Source organism: Protomyctophum parallelum (assembly GCF_964188405.1).
Source record: "Protomyctophum parallelum genome assembly, chromosome: 12".
Classification (NCBI taxonomy): Eukaryota; Metazoa; Chordata; class Actinopteri; order Myctophiformes; family Myctophidae; genus Protomyctophum; species Protomyctophum parallelum.
Window position 1 is genome coordinate 29,534,252 of NC_139712.1, and position 21,387 is coordinate 29,555,638.

Sequence of the window (21,387 nt, forward strand, 5' to 3'; positions counted from 1 at the left end):
TGACGCTCAAAAATTTTCCACAAGAAGAAGAAATATAAAAATTGGACCTTGGACATTTTGATTGAAATCAGGAGAGGCGGTAACAACCCCCGAACAGAACAGTGTGCAAGGCCAACATAAAGAATATACTCTCTCGTTTCAGGAAGTTCCGTGGCACTTTCTTTCAGTGCAGGCTCAACAGAGTGAGACCATTAAAACAGTTTCCGTGCCTTGAATGGATTACTCCAGGTTAATGTCGCTGCCGTATCGGACATACCCGCCTTTTGTTTTATGTGTTTAATCCGCCGTAATGTAATGAATCAAAAGAAAATCCGTCTTCGTCGCGGAGTATGAGACTGGATGCCTTCGCTGTGATGTCGAAACCGGAAATCGTCACATGCTGTGGGCTGCTAGGGCTTCTGGGAAATTGAGGCCAATGGAAATGCATTGGGTGCAACGCCTCATTGAAACCAATCTTGTGTGCGTCTTCCGCGTGCACCAAGATGGTGGATGCTACACACAGATCATAACAAACCACGGGAGCTTTTTTTGATGGATTTTCGCGGATTAAAAGCCCAAATAATTCAGCGTATGCTCTAAAGGTAATACAACAATCTCGGCAGTGAAGGGGGGTTGATTAAAATGCGGGTTAATCGTAAAAAACAGTCAAACTGTTAACGCCGAGGAGGTCCTTCTCAATTTGCCGGCCTGCATACAAATGTGCTGCTATAATGGGCTCGGCTGGTGATGCTTAACGGGTGAATGTGATCAGACTTCGAACCCTGAATTGCTTTGAACCCATAGCAGCAGGATCAGTGAACACTGAACAGATCAGCTAAAGAGAAACACTCCCAAGGCCCAACAATACATAACTTGGAGAGAGAACGAGTGCTTAAATATCAAGAGAATTTTTTCATTTTAATTTTTTACCTGAAGCAGTTACCTCTCATTCTCATAGGATACGAATATCCATGGATTAAAGCGAAACAAAATCTCACATTTTCATTCCCAATGTGTGACTTGTGAAACAGTGTGAAAGGAGCCCTCCACACTAGCGCCATTTCCTAAACAATTATCACAATTTATTACATAGCTTGGTTGAATGCTCGATTCTGATTGGTCAATTCTGATTGGTCAATCGCCAAATTCAGCAGTGTGTAATTTCTGGATAATGGCCGCTCCGCTCTATAACAGACCGATGTCTGATCAAAGGTTCGGAGCACCTGGCTGTAGCCGCTGCGCTGCTTGGATTTGATGCTGTAACCAACATGACAGCCATGTAAACAAACGCACAATGTAATTTAACTAAACAATGCTTTCAAGAATGTTTTACCAGTACCTGAAAATAGATTCCATTTGATCAACACTCACTTCCTTGTTTCTGAGGCGACTCGTTGCGGTCTGCGGTCCGTAAGAAAGGAAATACTTTGATTTGTTGTCACTTTTGGGTCAATTTATTCATTTGTGTATTAAGTAGCCGTGTAATAAGCGGCATAATGTATGGCTGGGTGGTCATTGTTGATAGATAAATCACCTGATTTATCTACCAACAATGACCACCCAGCCATACATTATGTAAAATGATGATGTTTTAGTAATATTGTTCCTGCTGTTCTAATCTACATACTGTCAACCAGACTGTAACCTCCACTAATACAACTGCAAACAGTGACAGGACTATAATACTGCAAATGTGTGTGGAAATCAGAGAATTTCGTAATGGATAAATCAAGTTGAGAAAAGAGATGATTGGATTGCGGAGACGAGAGTGAGTCTGCAGTTCTAACTGCAATGAGTTTGTTCCACAGTTTGGGAGCCAGAAGGGAGAACAGTCTGGGGTGTGTGGAACTCTTTGTCGGCCAACATCAGTGTTTTGCCCAGAAACTGGGAGCCAATAGAGGGATTGGAGAGGGGGGACATACTGTACAAGCTTTGGCTGGTTGAAGACAAAGCGTGCTGCAGCATTCTGGATGACTTGGAGGGACTTAAGAGCACATGTCCGGAGGCCGGTATAAGGAGCGAGTTACAGAAGTCAAAATCACTGATATCTGGATAAGGAGGGACAAATGGGCTATCAAAGTGAACATATAAAAACAAAGTTTTTTTTTTTTTAATATCTTTTTTTTATCCCACGATTTTGTAACCCATTTTTCACCCCTGTGTCAATCATCTAATGTGATCCTGGGCTCTACACACCCTCCACCAACCTAGTCCCCATATAGGGACAAGGGGAGAGCAACGGACTTGAACTCATGCTTTCTTCATGCCTGAGTGTCCAAGTTGCTCCTTTTGCACCACAGGGGGGAGTTTCCCTGGTTGGACGTAGCGCGTGGAAGGAACACGTTATTCCAACCAGTTCCTTTCCCCTCCATCAGGCACCCCGGCTGGCCAGGGGGAGGCAGTTTAGTGACCAGGATTACTGCATGTTTTTTGTGAGGGTACCTACCCTAGGGGACACGGGGAGAACATGCAAACTCCACACAGAAAGGCCCTTTCGCCAACCCCGCCTTTAAAAACAAAGTTAAGATCTGATTCAGATCCGTCTAGACTGTAGACAGATCTGTTTCAATGAAGAGATGGAAGATAAGAGGGACAGTGAGCCTGCGGCACATTTTAATAATGTTACTTACTTGTAAACCATACTGTCATATATTAGAGATGCTCCGATCAAATCGGCCACCGATCACTCCAAATGACTCGATCGGTAATTTACCTGTGATCGGCAATTTACTGGATCTGGAGAAACCGATCTTTTATACCATTTAAGTGGTATAATTATGCATCTTTGTGACAGGCCTAAACATTCTTCCCTTCCTCCCCACACACAGGAACAGTTTTGATGTGGGTTTTGACATATAATATTTTTGGAAATATTAAAATTGTGCAAGATCGGTATCGGCCGATCATGAGAAAAACAATCAGTGATCGGTCCCAAAAAACCTGAACAACAATATATTTAGATTTGACAGGTGCTTCTAACCTTTTGAAGTTGGGAGTACCAGTGGTGCCAATTAAGAATCACACCCGTGTGAACTGAGTGGTGCAACTCCGTGCGGGGGTCCTCGGAACTTCCAGACCCACAGGAATGCGCCCAGGGTGCCAGCCCGGTTCCGGTCGAGAAATGACAGAGTTACTGTGTGGGGGAATTAGTCTCTCTCGTATACTGTAGCTGTTTCTTGGAGTGGTTGCACCACTCAAAAAAAAGGTTAATTCTGAGCCCTGTGTGTGCCACACACACACACACACACACACACACACAAGTACGACAACACCCGTGCTGCAGGTTAAAAATCACCCGTGGCTCCCGACACACACACACACATTATGTATGTATTTATTAACGGACACGTCGGACAGTGGGTGGCCCATGCACAGACGTCAGTGGTTTTCTTTGATACCAATAGAAATGGGAGAGAAAAGAGGGATGCAGAAGCTTTTGATGTTAAACCAGCCAGGCATGGCCAACATATGAGACAGTAATGCCATTCTCTACACAACATGGGTCCACTGACTCTCTACAACAGGGTGTCCAAGACACCTAGAGGGTCCTCAGCGTTACTACAGGGGAGCTGCCAAGTCTTCGTGTGATAGGAACCCTTTTTGTTAAACCCTAGCATCCTGGTAATTCTGAAGGGAACATTAGCTGAAAATAACAGATCTACAAGCTCACAAAGACTCACGATGCGAGCCATTGGGAGCGTGTAGATCTGCCATTTTCAGCTTTGGTGGTAGGTGGAGGTTTTGTGTAGAGGAAAAAGAAGCAAACCAAGTACAAAGCCAACAGTGAAGTTTATTATTAAGTATCGAGGTTACGTGGTGAAATGTATAAAATAAAGTCATGAAGCGTAAAGGATGAATCTGCAACACAATAGGGACAATAGGGCAATAGCCACAATAGGGCAACGACGGCTACGGCAGTCGGCTCCGGCAAACGGAAATGGATCAGTGCTCGATACATAAACCTGCTTGCCGTCGCAGCCCTTTCTACTATGGAAGAACCTACACTTACATCTACAACGCCATGTCATAACCATGTTTATTGAAATTATAGCTTAAGTGACTGACTCTCACTCAGGCCATTTCACACCAATGCAACTCCTAGCAACAAAAGCGCTGTAGAGACTGTTGCAGTGGTCTGGACTGACCAGTTGCAGACCGGAGCCATTTGGGGATAATAGTTGCATTGGTCTGGACTAGCCTTAAGGGTCCACTTGGAATTCTTGAGGGTCCCTGAACCACACTTTGAAAACTGATGGATAGATCAAAACGGACATTTTCTTTGCTAGTAGTACCTGCGGCCTCGGCTAATAAATTGTTTTTGTGTGATACTCGACAATAAGCAGTTTCTATCCTGTGTGAACTGGGCTGTAACAAAACAACACCAATAATAACCCAGGAGGCTTCTTGTACTCTGCAGTACGACACCTTTATTGATTCAGAGGGACACCACACACCACATCATAGCCAGTTTTCCATTACAGTGCAGAAATTGGTTTGGCTGGAGGAAAGATAAAACATAACTACTGACTATCAAACAATCTGTAAGATCAATCGGGCCGACATGAAACAAGAGCAAAAAAAAACAATTTGTTTTTCATTTCCTCAATTCACTAAATCAATTTGATTCAATACGGGGGGAACATGTGTATGCCTGCTGGAGCCTGTGTGTTGATGTTCTGAGAACTGCAGAACATATGTTCACTTCAGTATGCAACACACCAATGAGGTCATCGATACAATCTATATATGGGGGGACTGGGGACCTCCTTCAGTGTTCCCATGTTGTCAAGCACATGGATAACAAATCCTTATGCAGAGCAGGCACTTTTCTTCTATGCCCTATTGCCCTTCTCCATATGAAAAATTATAAATCCTATTGCAAAGTAAAACTACGGTCGCAATAATAATAATAATAATTCGAAAAGTGCACACCTCAGAGTTTCAGTTTAGTCAAATAAAGTCTTGTATGTAAATGTTCCCCTCAGTACAGCTTTAACACCAGGCTAGATGGGACTGGGAGTGTTGCTGTGGCATGGGCAGAGAAGGCAGCAGAGTCGTGTGAATGCTGAATTCCTCACCTGCTGACTCGCCATCTGTAGCAGAATCCTTGCACGGATGGTGTCCACCAACTAACGCGTAGGCGGTCGACATAATGCCTGGATTACTGTCCAATCATACAATAAATATATAAATAAATCATCATCAGATTCATCACCATCAGGATACAAATGTAAGCTTTTTTTTTTGCACAGAGGTCATAACACTGTGGCTGATGCATTGCCAGATTCACTGTGAGACAACTACATTTTTAGAGAATAGGATCTCTATATGAATGCTGGTTGCCTGCCCTAGTGGGTTAGAAAGCCATAGCTAAAAAAATGGAGATGATTCTGTTCTGTACATGAATATAAGAGAAATGTTGAATGAAGACCCCTGTTGTAGATTTAGACTTACACTATATATGCTTGTGTGCATCCATGTATCCAAAATGCATATACGGCTTTAGTTTTCATAACAAAATAGTATTAGTGGTATTTATATCCTTGTGTTCCTATGCAAAGTATTTTACACATACGTTACACACATACAGAAATGTGTTGCTGTTTGAAGGCAGACCCACAGGCAAAAAATGCTATGGTATTTCGTTCCCTCTTCTTCTCATGGCTACTACAAATAGGCTGCAATATTCAGAGGGAAGTGAGAACATTGAGAGGGGGATGCTTAATGTTGTCAGTCTAGCCTGTTTACATTCTAAGGCACACACACACACACACACACACACACACACACACACACACACACACACACACACACACACACACACACACACACACACACACACACACACACACACACACACACACACACACACTACTGCCTCATACACATCAGAGACGGACATCAAAACGCCCCCATCAAAAGCAACACAGCAAGAGCCTCACTCCTTTGCTCACGTTAGAGTAGAACTACAGCACTGTATATATATATATATATATATACACACACACACACACACACATCACACATAATGTGAAAATAATTGAAATTAGTGTTTGCCTGGGGGCTCAAACTAGTGAAAATAACAGCTCTGCAAGCTCACAACACGGAGCGAGGTGACACGTTGTGAGCTTGTAGATCAGTTTTTTACTACTTTTTAAAACATTGTTTTTTATTTATGGAAATTATTTACTTATTCTCTATGAATTACCTTTGAATTGATTAAATGTATGTGTGTAATATACACATAAATTTCATCAATTGTCAGTCTGAGTGTCAGCGTGTGTGAATATGGTGAATTCAATTTAATCTTTAATTCAGACCCAAGGGAGATCCATCACAATAAAACCACAAGAAGCCTTCAGCAAATCCTTCCATAAGTCTCTTTGCATTCTGCACAGCAGCGTGTCAAACTCTCAGGTCTGCACAGGGAAGTGCCACTGCCAAACTCCCACTATCATTTTTCTAATGCCCAAAAAAGGCAGGCCTATCCATCTCACCCTACAATATACACAAGAGCTAAGTAATTATATACCATGATAATACACAAGAAAACAAATTAGACAAGAAAGAAACCCATGGCCATAATTGAAATGTGGAAATCAGATGGTGCAATGGGTGCATGTCATTATGATGATACAGCAGACTAGTGTAGTGTAGCAGGATCAGACCTAGTTTGGAGTGGAACCAGTAGACTTTCTACTGGGTGAATCAAGTGTGTCATTTCAACACGGCAGCAGCTTGTTGTGGACAAGCACAGACATGCAATGGAGAATGAGTAGAGAGAGAGCAATATGCTGTAACCAGGAGCACTGCAACTCCCTCACATTTCTTCGAATCCCCAACAACACACTCCTACTCCTGTATTCCTTGACTGATGTAACTTCATGGACTAGCTAAATAAAATGTCACGACTGAAAAATTGTGTACTAATGTATGATTTGTGAAAAAAGGAGCCCCCACCCCCACACTAGCACCGTTTCCTAAACAATTAATACGATATGTAAAGTTTTGCTAGTTTGACCACTTCAACTACTGAAATCTAAAAATAACCGGGGGGAAAAAAACCAAGTTTACATTAAAGAATTACACACACACACTTCAATTGGCTGTATTGGCATGAGAAAACATACGTTTACATTGCCAAAGCTGAAAGAATACAACAATACAATCAAAACAAAAATTATGTACATTTGAAGGTCAGAATCTTCAATAGATCAAATTCTATGTACCAAGGTCACTCAATGCAGGTATAGCACACACACACACACACACACACACACACACACACACACACACACACACACACACACACACACACACACACACACACACACACACACACACACACACACACACACACACACACACACACACACACACACACACACACACACACCCACTAAAATAAGCCCCAGGCAGTGCCATTTAATTGTGGGTGATTTGGGTTCAGTCAGTCAAAAGATAATCCAAAGTGTTGCAGGCTTGCAGCGGATTTCCAAACAAGCTATTAAGAAATATTTTAACCACTACTTCAATTGCAACACAGTGGGTGAAAGGGTCGACATTTCTCCATCCATTCTGTAAAGCAACATTGACAGAGACTCCCCGATTAAAGTTACTGACGTTTGCAGGCGTGCCACACTTAGTGATTGATGATGACAGTGTGGAAGTATGTGTAAATATTACGGAGAGAGACATTCAAAGGAGAACCGGCATGGCAGCACTGCGTGGCATGCCGACATGACAGTCAGATAGGCAACCTCTACTGTACATCTCTAGTCTACAAACTCATTCATTCATTTATGCATGCAAACCGTCAGTGTCCTTCATCTCACAGAGCAGCTATTTTAAGACCATGCCTATGCTGACACATGCCCGTGCTGCGCAGTTATCATATTGATAGTTGAATTAAACTGTCAGCAATAAAATAACTACAATATATAGGCTAATAGTAGTTAATAACTTGCACAGTAGGCTTCTACCAACACGCCACCATGCATGCGCTTTGAAACACTATTAACAGGTGTTGCTCTTGACATCAATAACACGGTGACGGTGTACTTACAAAATAGAAGCTGAGCGTGAGCGCAAAACCCTCAAGTCACATCGTGATGGCAGTGGTGGTAGAACACAACCACAATCGCCCGTGTAATAAAGGAAAACGTACGAGGATGAGAGATAGGCTGAGAGAGACAGAGAGCCACCTACAGTATTTTCTGTTGCTCTGCCTCTCAACGCTGGGCGTGATCAAGAGAATAGGCTACACTTTCTTCAACGTCAGTCAAAAGCTGTATGACTGTGTAAATACAGTACAGGATATGACAACTGACAAAAAATACATATATATTATCCAAACAGATCAAAATGTTTAATCATGACAACTGTATTACAGCTTAGTAGACCTATTCAACTCACCTAATAATGAGCATATGTATCTTAATCAATGTTGAATAGTTATACTAACCTCGTTTGTTCACAGTGCAACAAAAGAACTGGGTCAGTGGAACAATATGACCAATAAATCGGCTGAAGAAAAACAGACAATAATGTCCTACTTTCAGATTATAGTGTATAGCTCTGAAGAATAGCCTCTGGGAAAAGGCTTAATGTTTCCACTGACTTGCAACAGATGTCAGGTCTCACTTGTCAGCTCTGCATAACTTTCATTTCCAGTGTTTCTTCATATGAACATCAATCAGCATGTTTGCACCATATCACGTTAGTGCCACTCTATGAACTATTGGCTGCAAGTGCTGGTCAAAACGTATTGGTATAGGGCAGGCCAATGGTTCAACTTGCTACAAACAGGTTTTGTAGCAAGTTGTACAAATATTAGCCATTCATTGTCAAATGATCAATCATGTTCTAATCATGTATACTTTACATTACTTGTTAAGACCGTTTTCCAAATGTTTTTTTTAACATTTTGGATCAAATAGCCAATTGTACATCAAGGTGCCCACTGTCCACTATTCCTTTAGTGCACATTCTTCATGTAACTATTTCTACCATGCACTGACCAGCCTACACTATTTGCTTCCTGGAGAGCTGACTTCCACTTTCACATCTCTTATTTAGACTTAGGTATACTTTGGTGTGATGAAAATTACTTCATGGTATAGCTAAACTGTAGCCTTGGATCAAGACGATCTAATAGAGGATGACTTTTACTTTCGTTTGATATGCAAATGTCAGAATCTATCAATATACAGTTTTGATTCAAGGCTATATATATAATTTGTAAAGGTGAAACGTAAAGATCTGAAATGAACACATGATTATAGCCTGTCATGCATGGATTTATGGACAGTTATTATCATTTATGCTTATTAAAAGGACTTGCCCATGGATCGATCAGCTGTGAAAATGTGAATGTTTTATACTGATCTGAAAGATCATCAATTCTACGATCTACAATATAAACAAATCATAATAACCTTAGTCATAATACCGTTTTATTAGAATGCTGTACTACACTATAGCCATTTGAGTCACAGATGGTGATAACCTGATATGGGTCATAAACTGTAAACGTTACCATGACGTGCCATCTGATTCTAAATGTTCTGTTAAACGGGGAGTTATGGCAAATCAAACATTTTGGCCCAATAGATATTCTAAAAGGTGTATATTTATAATATGTCAACGTATCGCTTAAATCATTCAATGTGATTTAATTTCGACCCGACACGTTTATGCATTCTTTCTCTCTACTCAAAAAGCAAGTGCGATTGAATGGCAACTGGTGGGAAGTGGAGGAATTATGTTACGAAACACGACTTTGACGTGAATAAAGTATACAATTAAATAAAAGAAGATCATTCTCTTACCTTAAGATGCTGATCGTAGAGAAACGGTGGACAACGTCCCGACGCCACCACGCTATAGTACTGTAGTAGCAGCTCAAAGAAAAGCCATTTGCATCGCTGTCCCTATTTCCGGGTTAGTTATTGAGCGTCATTGTGGTCTGGAGCAGTGGCACTGGTTCTCAACCTGTGGGTCCGGAGCCCCAGGGGGGTCCCCACGCACATGAGTGGAGGGCATAGGGTGGAGGGCATTGAGGGGGAGGGGGAGGGGGGGGGGGGGTTCACATTCACATCACCCCAGCCAGCAGATCCGCAAGAGGGGCTAGGCTGGAGTTCTCAGTAGATGATAGTAAAATGACAGATAATGTAATGTAATAGGACTTTTAAGACCTTTTTAAACCAATAATAACTAGAAAAAGTGCCCTTCTGGGCACAGGTCTCCACCAGGATAGGAATGTAGGACATTGCAGCTTGCCTTCATCTGGTGGTTGGATAAAAGGGCAACAAAAGTAAATTAGAGGTAAAAACACTTTTCGGACAGTTATAGCGCCACCTTGAGGCTGAGTTGAAATTGTTCATGTGGCATCTCTTCCTCGGCCTAGTGGGAATGTGCGTGCACAATTTCACGGAAATCACGCGATGTGTTCATGATTTGCAGCATTTTGTTTGAAACTGAGCACTCCTGTGAACTTTGGAAGCCAATCTTAACCAATCAGGATGGAGTCTGAGAAATCTGAAAGACCCGTTTCGTTGAATGGCTCTAGAGAGACTGTGTACCACTTTGCGCGATGTTTGGACAAAATCTGTAGGTGTACTGTGCAAAAACTTGTTTTGCACAAAGCGGCCTCCTGGTGGCGCTATAACAGGCCGTTCTGGAAATGTTGGGGCAGAGGTTCATCGTTGGCATCCAGGGAGTGTGTGTGCAAAATTTGGCATCGACCGGGTTAACGGTGGCCGAGATTAGCTGCTCACGGACACACGGACGGACGGACACACACACAGACGGACGGAGTGCAAAACATACTCTCCCGGGTCTCCCCCCATGCCTTCGGCCTGGTGGAGACAATAATAATAATAATAATAATAATCAATCATAATGAAATACTACTACTGCCTCGAAAGTAATTAACCTATAGGCCTATTCTCCCTGTATCTTTCCAGCTCCATTAAACATAAAATATAGTTTCGGTTTTAATACTAAAGATCTACTGTGGCCCTGGGACACCCCTATGATTAGGCGGGCTACTATCAGAAAATTAATATAGCCTAGTAAGCCCAGAGGTCTCTGTAATTCTCATCACTGCGCCACATTTAATTAGGTCAAGTAAACACACCTGTCATTATTTAATTGATTGTCATCATTCACTCATATGCATGCCAGCAGGTGTGTAGTGCCACCTCCCCTATAAAGCTTCTCTCAATACCTGTGCTAGGAAGTGGGAAACCATTTCGTGAACAGAAGCTGAAGGTTGATCATCGCTGTTACATCAAATTTCTACAACTCATTTGTCTTGAGTTAATTGAAAAACGCTTAGAAAATGGCACAAGAAAAGACTCACATTAACGTGGTCATCATTGGCCACGTGGACAGTGGTAAATCCACTACAACTGGTCACCTCGTCTACAAATGTGGCGGCTTCGACCAAAGAAAACTCGAGAAGTTTGAGAAAGCTGCAGCTACGGTAAGATGATGGCTCTCATTTAATTAAATCGAGTACATATTCAGATTTATTGCAAACCTCATTAAGGTGGCATTTCTACTTCTTGCAGATGGGGAAGAGCTCCTTCAAGTATGCCTGGGTGTTGGACAAGCTGAAGGCCGAGAGGGAGCGAGGAATCACCATCGACATATCGCTGCTCAAATTCAACACGCAGAAATACAGCATCACCATCATCGATGCCCCCGGGCACCGCGACTTCATCAAGAACATGATCACCGGGACATCACAAGTGAGTGGCGACTCTGGCGAGCACTAACGTTTCAGCATGCACGTTTTCGAGTTCATAAAAGTCAAGGTGCACACTAGCTACATGTTCATCAACATTTGAGGCAAATGTATCTTTTACAATTTTATTTACTTTAGCTTTGTCATTAAAAAACATGACATTGATGGGTCTAAAGTCAAGCTATCCAGCAAATGAGTATGTTGAAACTAGCCCAATTTCACCAGCAGGTGTGTAAAGTGAACTCGTGCACTAATGCCAACAAAAATGAAAGCCTGGTACCGAGGCTAGTGCACTAATGACCAATGATGGCTACAATTTACAATAAAATGCAATTACACTTTGACTGCTATGTGCTATGGAAGACATTCCTACAGTTTATATTTTGCACTGCACTTTAATACATTTTGGATGTCAATACTGTTTTACTTTAACCACATTTTGAGTAGTCTACTAACACCACTGTTGTGTTTCCGAATCCAAATTGTCATTACAGGCTGATGTCGCACTGCTGGTGGTCTCCGCAGCAAAGGGAGAGTTTGAGGCTGGCATCTCCAGAAATGGCCAAACCAGAGAGCATGCTTTACTGGCATACACGCTTGGCGTCAAGCAAATCATTGTTTGCGTGAACAAGATGGACGTGACTGAGCCACCTTACAGCCAGAAACGCTACGACGAAGTGGTGAAGAGTGTCAACGTCTTCCTCAAGAAGATCGGCTACGACCCAAACACGGTGCCTTTCGTTCCCATCTCTGGGTGGACTGGGGAGAACATGATCACTGCAACTCAGAAGGTAGATTAAATTAAACTTTGTACCATACCTGACCCCCTCAGTACTTGTATTTGACACATCATGTGTTTACAGATGTCCTGGTTCCAAGGCTGGAAAGTCAAGCGCAAGGAGGGGAATGCGTGTGGGAGAACCCTCCTGGAAGTGTTGGACTCCATCCACCCTCCAGTACGCACCATCAACAAGCCCCTGAGGTTGCCACTGCAGGATGTCTACAAGATTGGAGGTCAGTAATGGTGCTTTTTGAAGGGTACATTTCTCATTGAAGTGTGCATGGAATTTTACTGCAGAGTATAATATCTGGAGTTTTATCAATCCTGTCTTTGCGATACAGGTGTTGGAACAGTGCCAGTAGGCAAGATTGAAACTGGCATCCTCAAGCCTGGTATGACCCTGATGTTCTCACCTGCCAAGCTCACTGCCGAGGTCAAATCTATCGAGATGCACCACCAGGGTCTGCAGACGGCACTGCCAGGACACAACGTCGGCTTCAACATCAAGAACGTGTCTGTGAAGAACCTTCGGCGTGGGGATGTGGCTGGCAACGCCCAACAAGACCCTCCCTCTGATGCCAGCAGCTTTGTGGCTCAGGTTGGTACACTGTACAATGCAGGCCTTCTAGGTACAGACTAGGACTCATCTCAACCAGTTTCTTGCTAGTTCTGCCTAGTTTGTTTAAGTGACACTCGTTTCTCTTTCCAAAGGTCATAATTCTGAATCACCCAGGGAGGATCAAGACTGGGTACTCTCCTGTCCTTGACTGCCACACTACCCATGTGACCTGTCGCTTTGCCGAGCTGAGGGAGAAGCTGGACCGGCGCTCTGGGAGGAAACTGGAGGACCTGCCACAGACATTGGTGTCTGGAGATGCTGCTATGGTCAAACTGGTCCCCAACAGGCCCCTATGTGTGGAGAGCTTCTTCACATATCCCTCCTTGGGTACGGTATTTGGGTGCATTTTAGATCAGAACTGCCTTGGGCTGACCTTACCCCTTGTCTAAACCTTTTACCCTTGAAGATGGGGCACTTAATTTGACCTGCATTTAATCTGTTAAATTGACTGTATGCATCTGATTGCTCCCCAGGTCGATTTGCAGCAAGGGACTTGAAACAGACCGTTGCCGTTGGGGTCATCAAGTCGGTGGAGAAGGACCAAGGATCTAAATTGAAAGTGTCTAAATAAGTTGGATATTTTACCACAAATTGTGGTATTATCATTTTGGTTAAGCACTGCACATGAGTCAAAGTGTAAATAAGTTTGTTTTACTACTAAAAGTCCAAAGTGTGTAATAAGTTTTATCACTGCAGTGTATATCATTTTAGTAAGTTGTATTGTTAAGGTTCTTTAAAGATTGAATCGTTTTATTTTATAAAATATATATGTTATATCCTGAGGATTATGGAAATGGATGGCCTAAGTTTGAGAACCTGAAACCTTCAGAAATAAAGCACACAATGGAACTTAATTTTCACCTGGATCTTAATTCTGTTTTAAATTACATGAGGGTGTATTTGCAACAACCTGTAATCTATCTTGTTTGGTTACTTTCATGACATTTTAAAAAGCATTCGTCAATGGTACGTAGGATTTAGAACATTTGTGTACAGTAGTTCAAAAAAAAAATTGACTTTCAGTACAAGCTTGGGTGAGCTTGTATATCTGCCATTTTGAATGACTAGAGTTTTTTTGCAGCAACCTGAACTGCAAGCTACCATGATCTTGCTTAGGTTGCTTGTCTTTGGGTGCGTTCGGAAATGCGCCCTAAACGCACTGGTGTGCCGTTGTCGTTCTACCCTGAAGCTGGGGTTGTCCGGTGTCGGCGGTGTGAATGCGTCACAGCTGTAGTCTTTCGTAAATGAGGCACACTGACATCACACAACAAACTGACCACACACACTGTGCGCATTTCCAAACGCACCCTTTGAGAAGTCATGTTATCTGGCTGATGCAATGAGGGGAAACTAGATTGGCCCACACTAGCCTTATCATGGGAAACTGACAAGTGGCTCACTTTTCATTGTTGGCACAAAAGACAAGATTCACATAGTACAGCACTTTAATGATGGAATGATGGGTTTGTTTCTTACACTGGAACTGCAGTTGGTGAGTGAAACTGGGTGTTTCATCACCAAGTTCACCTAAATCCTATAACAGACACGTTTGATGCACAATTGTACCTGTGGATGGAGTGTACTGAAACTAACATACTGACATTTACAAGGATTGTGGCTGTTTTGATGACATTAACCCTAGTCTATAAATCAAATTTCAACAGTTCATGAGTGGTATAAACCCATTATGTGAAACAAGACAGAGTTGTGAGCACAGGTCAATCAAGTTTCATAAAATATTTAAACGTTAGGCCATCTGAGAATAATTTCCTCAATTTATTGCTAAGATGACATTTGTTGAGCTTCCAACAATAGTGGCAATAGCAGCAGGCATGTAGGTCCTGCATGACAGTGGCTCTTCAAACCCTGAGGCGAGTGTCAAAAATATGCAGCACTCGCTCGATTTATTCCAGTCATTTTTTAAACCATGCACAGATGGGTCTTAAGGACTGTGGAGATGACATGAAGTTCACACGCAGAGGATACCTAAGGTGAACAGTGTAACAAGTACAATTAGTGACCTGTGAGTGAACCCCACAAGGTTGATATTCCACCACACAGTAGCAGCAGGTTTCTATACTGTAAAACAATCATAATACGTGTACACACACACACAAAAGCAAGCAAGAACAAGGAATACATTGAATGAAGGTTTTCTTAATATCTTTTGGGACAATCAGAGGGAGATTGTTTCTGCCTCTTCAGTCTGGTGGTTGGTTAACAGGGATGCAAGACACAGAGTGACATGACGTATTTCACATTCTGTTTCCCCATTTTGTCCTCTTGTAAGCTGGTAATTACTTAATGGCCAGTAAAATTAATACAGATAAAATTCAAACTCCACTGCCCTGATGCTTAATCCAACAGGTAGAGAGCAATGTTATACTTGTACATGTTTTGTACAATAAAACATGTATATACACTTCACACACAAATATATATATTTACATACATATATACACAGTGACAGCATAAACATATATTTTTAGGTAAGTGCTAAGGGTTTTGAGAGTGGCTTCATCATAGCCATGCTATGGGGGTTAAGATAATACTGGTAAGAGGAAGAATACACACAGTTTGTACAACGTGGATGTTGTGGCAAGCATGGCCAGATGAGCCTACTTGGGTTTCTTCATTGTTTTCCTTCTAGAATGCTTGTCTCGGGACAGGGGGGGGTTAGGGCGTTACGGCAGCTATATACAAGACCCCTCGAATGAGGGTAGAGGCTTAGTGCAAGTCTTTTCTGGCTGTCAGTCACTCAGGATGTGCACAAAAGACATGGGAAACACCCCTTTTCGCTCCGGGTGCCCCTCGATGTGCCCGATCTAAAAAGGAGAGGGAGGAAGAGAAGAGAGAGAGAGCACAGCATATCAGAAACAAATAAGAGCACCATTTAGCATTCAACGTTTGTCCTTCTATTCGATGATGTTCAGAATGGTTTCTATTGCTAATATATGCAGTCCACTATGCAAGGACTGTTGGACTGAAGAATGCATAAAAAGCCAAAACGTGTTTACTTTTCAGGATTCAAATTCTAAAATAGCAAAAGTAACAGATCAACAATCAAGCTTGTGGATCTTCTACTTTTGCTTTCATGTGACGCTGTACTATGATCACATAATAAGGGCATTAATTTACGAAAAAACACAAAAAGTTAGAAAATGTACAGTATGCTATGCAGAATAAAAAAATAGTCTGACTAGCAAGAGCAATAGTGTATATATCTATAGGATGGAAGTCATGGAGCTGTCCTTACCCACCACTCTTGGTCCTCTTCTCCAGTCACTATGATTACCTCTCCTTCAACAAATGTCAGCTCGTCATCATTGTCAGCCTGGCAGTCGTAGATGGTCTTCACCCTCCTAGTTTTGCTCTTGCCCTGGACAACAAATTCTTTATTGAATATTGTAAAATATTGTCCCTGTGCATTATTCCACAAAGATTCTTATGAGATTATGTTTCTAACAGAGAAGTGAACGTCTTGGTTCTCCAACATCTCAATGTCACTTAAAAAACCGACCTTCCAAAACAAACTGATTCGACTACTCAGCATAAAGACCATAATTCCAACACACTTTGCTAGTCTGAGATGAGATATTGTGTGGAAACAAGTCCCCAGGACTTTTTTATGTTAACCTTTTTGCCCAAATGTCTGACTGTACATTAATGTTAGACTAATACAGTATTCAATCAATCAAAATGTTGTGTACCGTGTTTATCTTTCTCGGGAGGGGCACAGGTGTGTCCGTGGTTCCCGGCGGGCTCCCGTTGGTGTCCTCGCTAGCCTGTTGCGGAGACGAGGGTGTCGTGTTAGCTTGCTGCTGATTGGGTGACGGCGAGTCGGGCGGCTGCGGCTGAGGCTGAGCTTGAGGCTGAGGAGGCTGAGGCTTCGGGGCGGGCTCTCCGGGAGGGGCCCGGGGACTCGGTGGCTCGGCCGTCCCGGGTTTAGGGGGAATGTCCGACAGGTGAGGTTTGGGGGGGAGGTCTTTGAGCTGGGGTTTCGGCGGGAGGTCTCCCAACTGAGGCTTAGGAGGGAGGTCAGAGAGCTGAGGCTTGGGGGGCAGCTCGCCAGGTTTTGGGGGAAGCTCGGAGGGCTGAGGCTTGGGGGGCAGGTCCCCCGGTTGAGGCTTTTCGGCCGGAGGAGCAGCCTTCAGCGGGGTTTCGGACCCTGGCGGGGACTTCTGGAAAACCTCTGGTGGAAGGCTAGGTTTGTCCATAGACGGGTGTATGGTATCGATTTTCCGCAGCGCCACTTGGGAGGGAAAAGCAGCATACGGTCAATTCTGAATCAAGAATTAGTTAAGACTGAGTTTACAAATAGAAATAATAAACACATTATAATGAGGACTAGTCGTAGACACTAGACAAGCAGCAACTTCTCAGTAACGTCTATACCTTTTTGAGGTAGTTTTGGAAGAACCCTTGGACCAAGTGTAGACTTTGTGTTGCTTGCTGTAGTGCTGGAAACAAACGTGCATCACATTGAATGAAAAATCACAGCATGACCCTCATCATCGATTACAAATCAATTGAGTTATCTAACAGATATTGGAGAATAGTTACAAAACAGACTGACATTACTGTGACATTAGACCTTTCCATAGAGATCTGAAAAGCTTTCAGAAAGATCTATCAGCAAAGTTCACTATCCGGCAAAGCCAGGGATTCATCCTCCGGTACCGTGTGTGTAATACCTTTGCGGCTGCGGAATGCCTTCAAACTTGTTAGAAACAGGAGACATCTTGTTGATGGGAGGAGGGGTGGAATCGCTTCCTGAAATATTGACATCGACATGGGTAAATATACTATTCTTTACCATAGCAGAATAAAAATGGCAAAATAAAATGGTCCAAATTTAAAAAAACAAAATAAAGAGGGGAAGTTGTCTGGCTGAGCTTTCCATGTGCTACCATTGGTTAAATCCAATGAGTGTAAGCTATTTATTTGGTGGGCATTGTGTGTGACAGAAAAAGCACTTAAGTTAACATCACATGAGACAAATGATAACATCTATATCATTAAACACACGTGGGGCAAAGTGGGCTCCAAGTCGGTTCCAGCTGAAGTGTAGGATAACAACCCCATAAAAGATGATTTTCCAACACACCTTTGCACTGAAGAAAGGCTTTCTAATTATAATTTAAACTTCATCATACAACCGCATCGTTCAACAAAAACTTATCGAGCAAAGATCTGTATGACAAAGTATAAATCTGAATTTAGAAGCCCTTAGCCTTAATCCCATGCTAGGTCGACACCAGGTCTGCTGTATGTGCTGTGGTTATGAGTCTCACCCCCTCTACTTTGTGGACTGTGGGAGAGCGGGCTGGGTGGGTCAGATAGGGTGCGTTTGTGTCCGGGGGGAGGGGGTGGAGGCCTCTTCTTGGACAGCGTGGAGCTGCCTCCAGGTGTGAGTGCAGAGGGAGGGCCAGATGAGGAGGGCGGAGCTAGAGGAGTGACAACACATATAAAAACACGCATGAGAGGGTTGGTGGTCGGAAGGTGACGACACAGCGCCGGTCATTCCGTTAACCCCCGGATAAGATGCCCACAGGAGAGGAGAGGTTGAGGAGGAAGGAAGACAGAGGTAGAAACAGATAGAGGGTAGGATGGGAGAGCCATGTGTCTTGGACTGGGGAGTGAGAGATGCGCTGGTCAAAATGGGGGAAGACATGTTAGGACAAAGTTCAATGCATGTCAGAACAACATATTGTACTGGATAGGGTTACTAGTCTGTGTGTACCCACACAGACTAGTAAGAAAGGGTACACAAGAAGAACACCTGATGAGTGTGAGTGTGCGTATGATACATGGTTTGTACAGTTTCAGGTCAGCTGCTGTTCCAAAGCACCTATTGCTAAGTCGTAATGATCTACGGGAAGTTAGAGTGAAAGGTAGCTAACAGAAAGCTCAGCCAGAAAAGGAATCAGCAATGATAAAAACAACTAACTTAAGCTCAGTGGATGGTAGTGATAATTGCAATTGCAATAAAACTGCATGTGGGTAGAGTTTAATTTAGCTTAGCTAGCCAACACAGCTGCATTATCAAGTTTAATAAAACACCACCACCCTAGCATACTGAGCAAGAAAATGAATTAAGAGCATGAGGAAAAGGGGTAAGGGTTTAATTCCAAAATGTTATATATGCATGTGAGAAAACAAAAGTAGCTGTAATTGTCTGAACATTACTGTTTTTGTGGACAAAGGTTTAATTTCACATCAATCATCTAATTTACAGTGGTTCCCAAACTGTTTAGCTCGAGACCCAGAGAGGTCTCCCCGGGACCCAAACTAGTGAAAAAAGCCGATCTGCAAGCTCACAACACGTCGAGATGTGACATGTGAGCTTGTAGTTCTGCTATTTTCACTACTTCTTAAAAGTATTTTTTCCCTTCTAATGAATGGATTCATTTTTCTTTCTTTTTTTAACATTAGAATTTGTTTTTAACTCACGAAAATAATGAATTTTGGGGATAAAAAAAACCCGTAGGAACAAGAAAAAGGGATATTTACTCATGACCCTGAAAAAATGTAAACGCGAAAAATAAATCCCGATAATACAGTGGTTCTCAAAATGGGTTCTGGGTTCCTTGGAGGTGGGTTTAAATGGACCCTTACAGGGTCTGCTGTAACGAATGGAACCAAATGTACCCGTACTTACACTCCTTGAAATTCAAATGTTTGAGAACCACTGATCAGATAGGTGACACCTTACTAAAGTAGTGGATAATATTCCATTTTGGAATCAAGCTCTTCAGCCGTGAAATGAGGTGGGAGGTGGAGTAAAAGGCTGAAAGGGATGGGGAGAGGGGAGGGGAGAACGTAAAAACAGGATATTCACTGATGTATGGTCGGGTGCCAGCCAGAGTGGCGTAGTGCGAGTGAGACCCAAGGAATGCCAAGTGTGGAGCTGGAAGGATAAAAAAGAGAAAAGAAAAAAAGAGAGAAAGAAAAGAGAGCAGGAGATGAGAAGAGTGTGGGAGAGATTCTGTGTAGGTCGTCAAAGAGCTGCTCCCACACACTATAAAAGCACTACAAGATGAAATCTTATCAGTGACAAGCAAAGGAAAAAGAATAGAAATAGCATAAAACCTGCCTTGAGGGCAAAGACTCTCCACCAGGCAGCACCCAGTTAAAGAAGAGAACGCTGCTCTGATCATCGCTAGCAATGCTTAGTTCAGACAGAGCACCTGTTATTCTAAAAGCTTCTACAAGTGGTGCTTTTTAACAGCAGCAGTACACATCTGCTTTGACTCTGCATTCACACTGGTATATACAAAACATACTAAGCTACACAGCATATTTATACATTTGTACCTTTGTAGCCGAAGTTGAAACCAGCTCAAATTGTTTGTATCTTTGTAGCTGCTGTATTGTTTGTAACGGCTATAACCGTCAGGTGTACAGTATCTTTGTATCTTCATGTGGCTGCAGCTTACGCAAAAAAGAATAGTGGTAGACTGTATCCTTTTAGCTGCAATTGTGAACGCAGCATTGTGGTGTTTTAAAACCCAACAAGAGGGAGGACATGTTATTTTTTAATTACAATTCTGCAGAGATAAGCAAGGCCCCCAACAGACTGTTTGCATAATGTGTTGATGGAGTGCGGCAGGGGGCTTTTTCTTATGTAATGAAGCTGTTAAAGTGTCAGGCTGCCTGTTTATCCAATTTCCTTTTCAATGAGCCCCCCCAGAGGTAATTAAAAAGAAGGTACGGTCATCCATGTCATTTTCACTATACAGCAATTATTGGGGAGGCAAACGTCAATTGAGGGCCAGGTGGACCAGCTCATGAACAAACACTATATCTGAATAATACCCTTGTAAAATACTCGGCCCAGGAAATTAAAAGAAGACATATCACAAATTGTTTTCTGCTGTGTTGCCTTTCGATGTGTACATTGTATACGTTTATTGAGGTATCTAAAATTAAATGGTATGTCATCAAACTTCCGGATCCAGTTTTGCCTCCATGTACCATCCGTATCTTCTCCTATCATAGCCATGCCCCAGCCGGGTCTTGTCTCTGCACTCTGCTGCAGACGTCATTTTCCTGAAGGTTCTTTGTAATACTTAATGACACCTGCTTTCTGCCCTCTGATCTGTCTTTACACAGAGTAATCACATTCTGTCACCTCAGGACATGAAATGTGTTTGTTTTTATCATGTGTAGTGTATAGTGCTGCCAACGAATATTCTATATCCGAATATATTTTCAAATCAAAAAAATGTATGAATAACCGAATATATAAAATTA

At 42.6% G+C, this 21,387-nt stretch overlaps 3 protein-coding genes across 8 annotated transcripts in view; 1 reads left to right on the forward strand and 2 right to left on the reverse strand.

The window, feature by feature from the left end:
- Positions 1-9,916, reverse strand: part of fam49bb (family with sequence similarity 49 member Bb) — a 58,252-nt gene extending 48,336 nt beyond the window's left edge. The window contains exon 1 of one of the 3 annotated variants that reach the window (XM_083778134.1): positions 9,810-9,916. The gene's annotated coding sequence lies outside the window, so the exon portion shown is untranslated. Of the gene's footprint in view, positions 1-8,044; positions 8,112-9,809 lie in introns of those variants that run through there. The other 2 variants (XM_083778136.1, XM_083778135.1) reach the window with 2 other exon arrangements.
- A 1,407-nt stretch (positions 9,917-11,323) lies between these two features.
- On the forward strand, positions 11,324-13,702 carry eef1a1l3 (eukaryotic translation elongation factor 1 alpha 1, like 3; the record flags this gene model as incomplete). Its single annotated transcript, XM_083778133.1, has 7 exons — positions 11,324-11,467; positions 11,556-11,735; positions 12,226-12,522; positions 12,595-12,745; positions 12,854-13,110; positions 13,224-13,458; positions 13,605-13,702. 7 exons carry the CDS (start codon positions 11,324-11,326, stop codon positions 13,700-13,702), a joined length of 1,362 nt encoding a protein of 453 aa, XP_083634259.1.
- Positions 13,703-14,577: 875 nt separating this feature from the next.
- asap1b (ArfGAP with SH3 domain, ankyrin repeat and PH domain 1b) overlaps positions 14,578-21,387 on the reverse strand; it is an 86,192-nt gene continuing 79,382 nt past the window's right edge. For 2 of the 4 annotated variants that reach the window (XM_083778121.1, XM_083778120.1), the window contains exons 23-29: positions 19,973-20,041; positions 18,426-18,578; positions 17,826-17,904; positions 17,527-17,591; positions 16,842-17,383; positions 16,388-16,510; positions 14,578-15,956 (exon numbers count right to left, since the gene is read on the reverse strand). In XM_083778121.1, the coding sequence (XP_083634247.1) occupies positions 15,882-15,956; positions 16,388-16,510; positions 16,842-17,383; positions 17,527-17,591; positions 17,826-17,904; positions 18,426-18,578; positions 19,973-20,041 (1,106 nt within the window). In that variant the 3' untranslated portion in view covers positions 14,578-15,881. The remainder of the gene's footprint in view (positions 15,957-16,387; positions 16,511-16,841; positions 17,384-17,526; positions 17,592-17,825; positions 17,905-18,425; positions 18,579-19,972; positions 20,042-21,387) is intronic. The other 2 variants (XM_083778123.1, XM_083778122.1) reach the window with 1 other exon arrangement.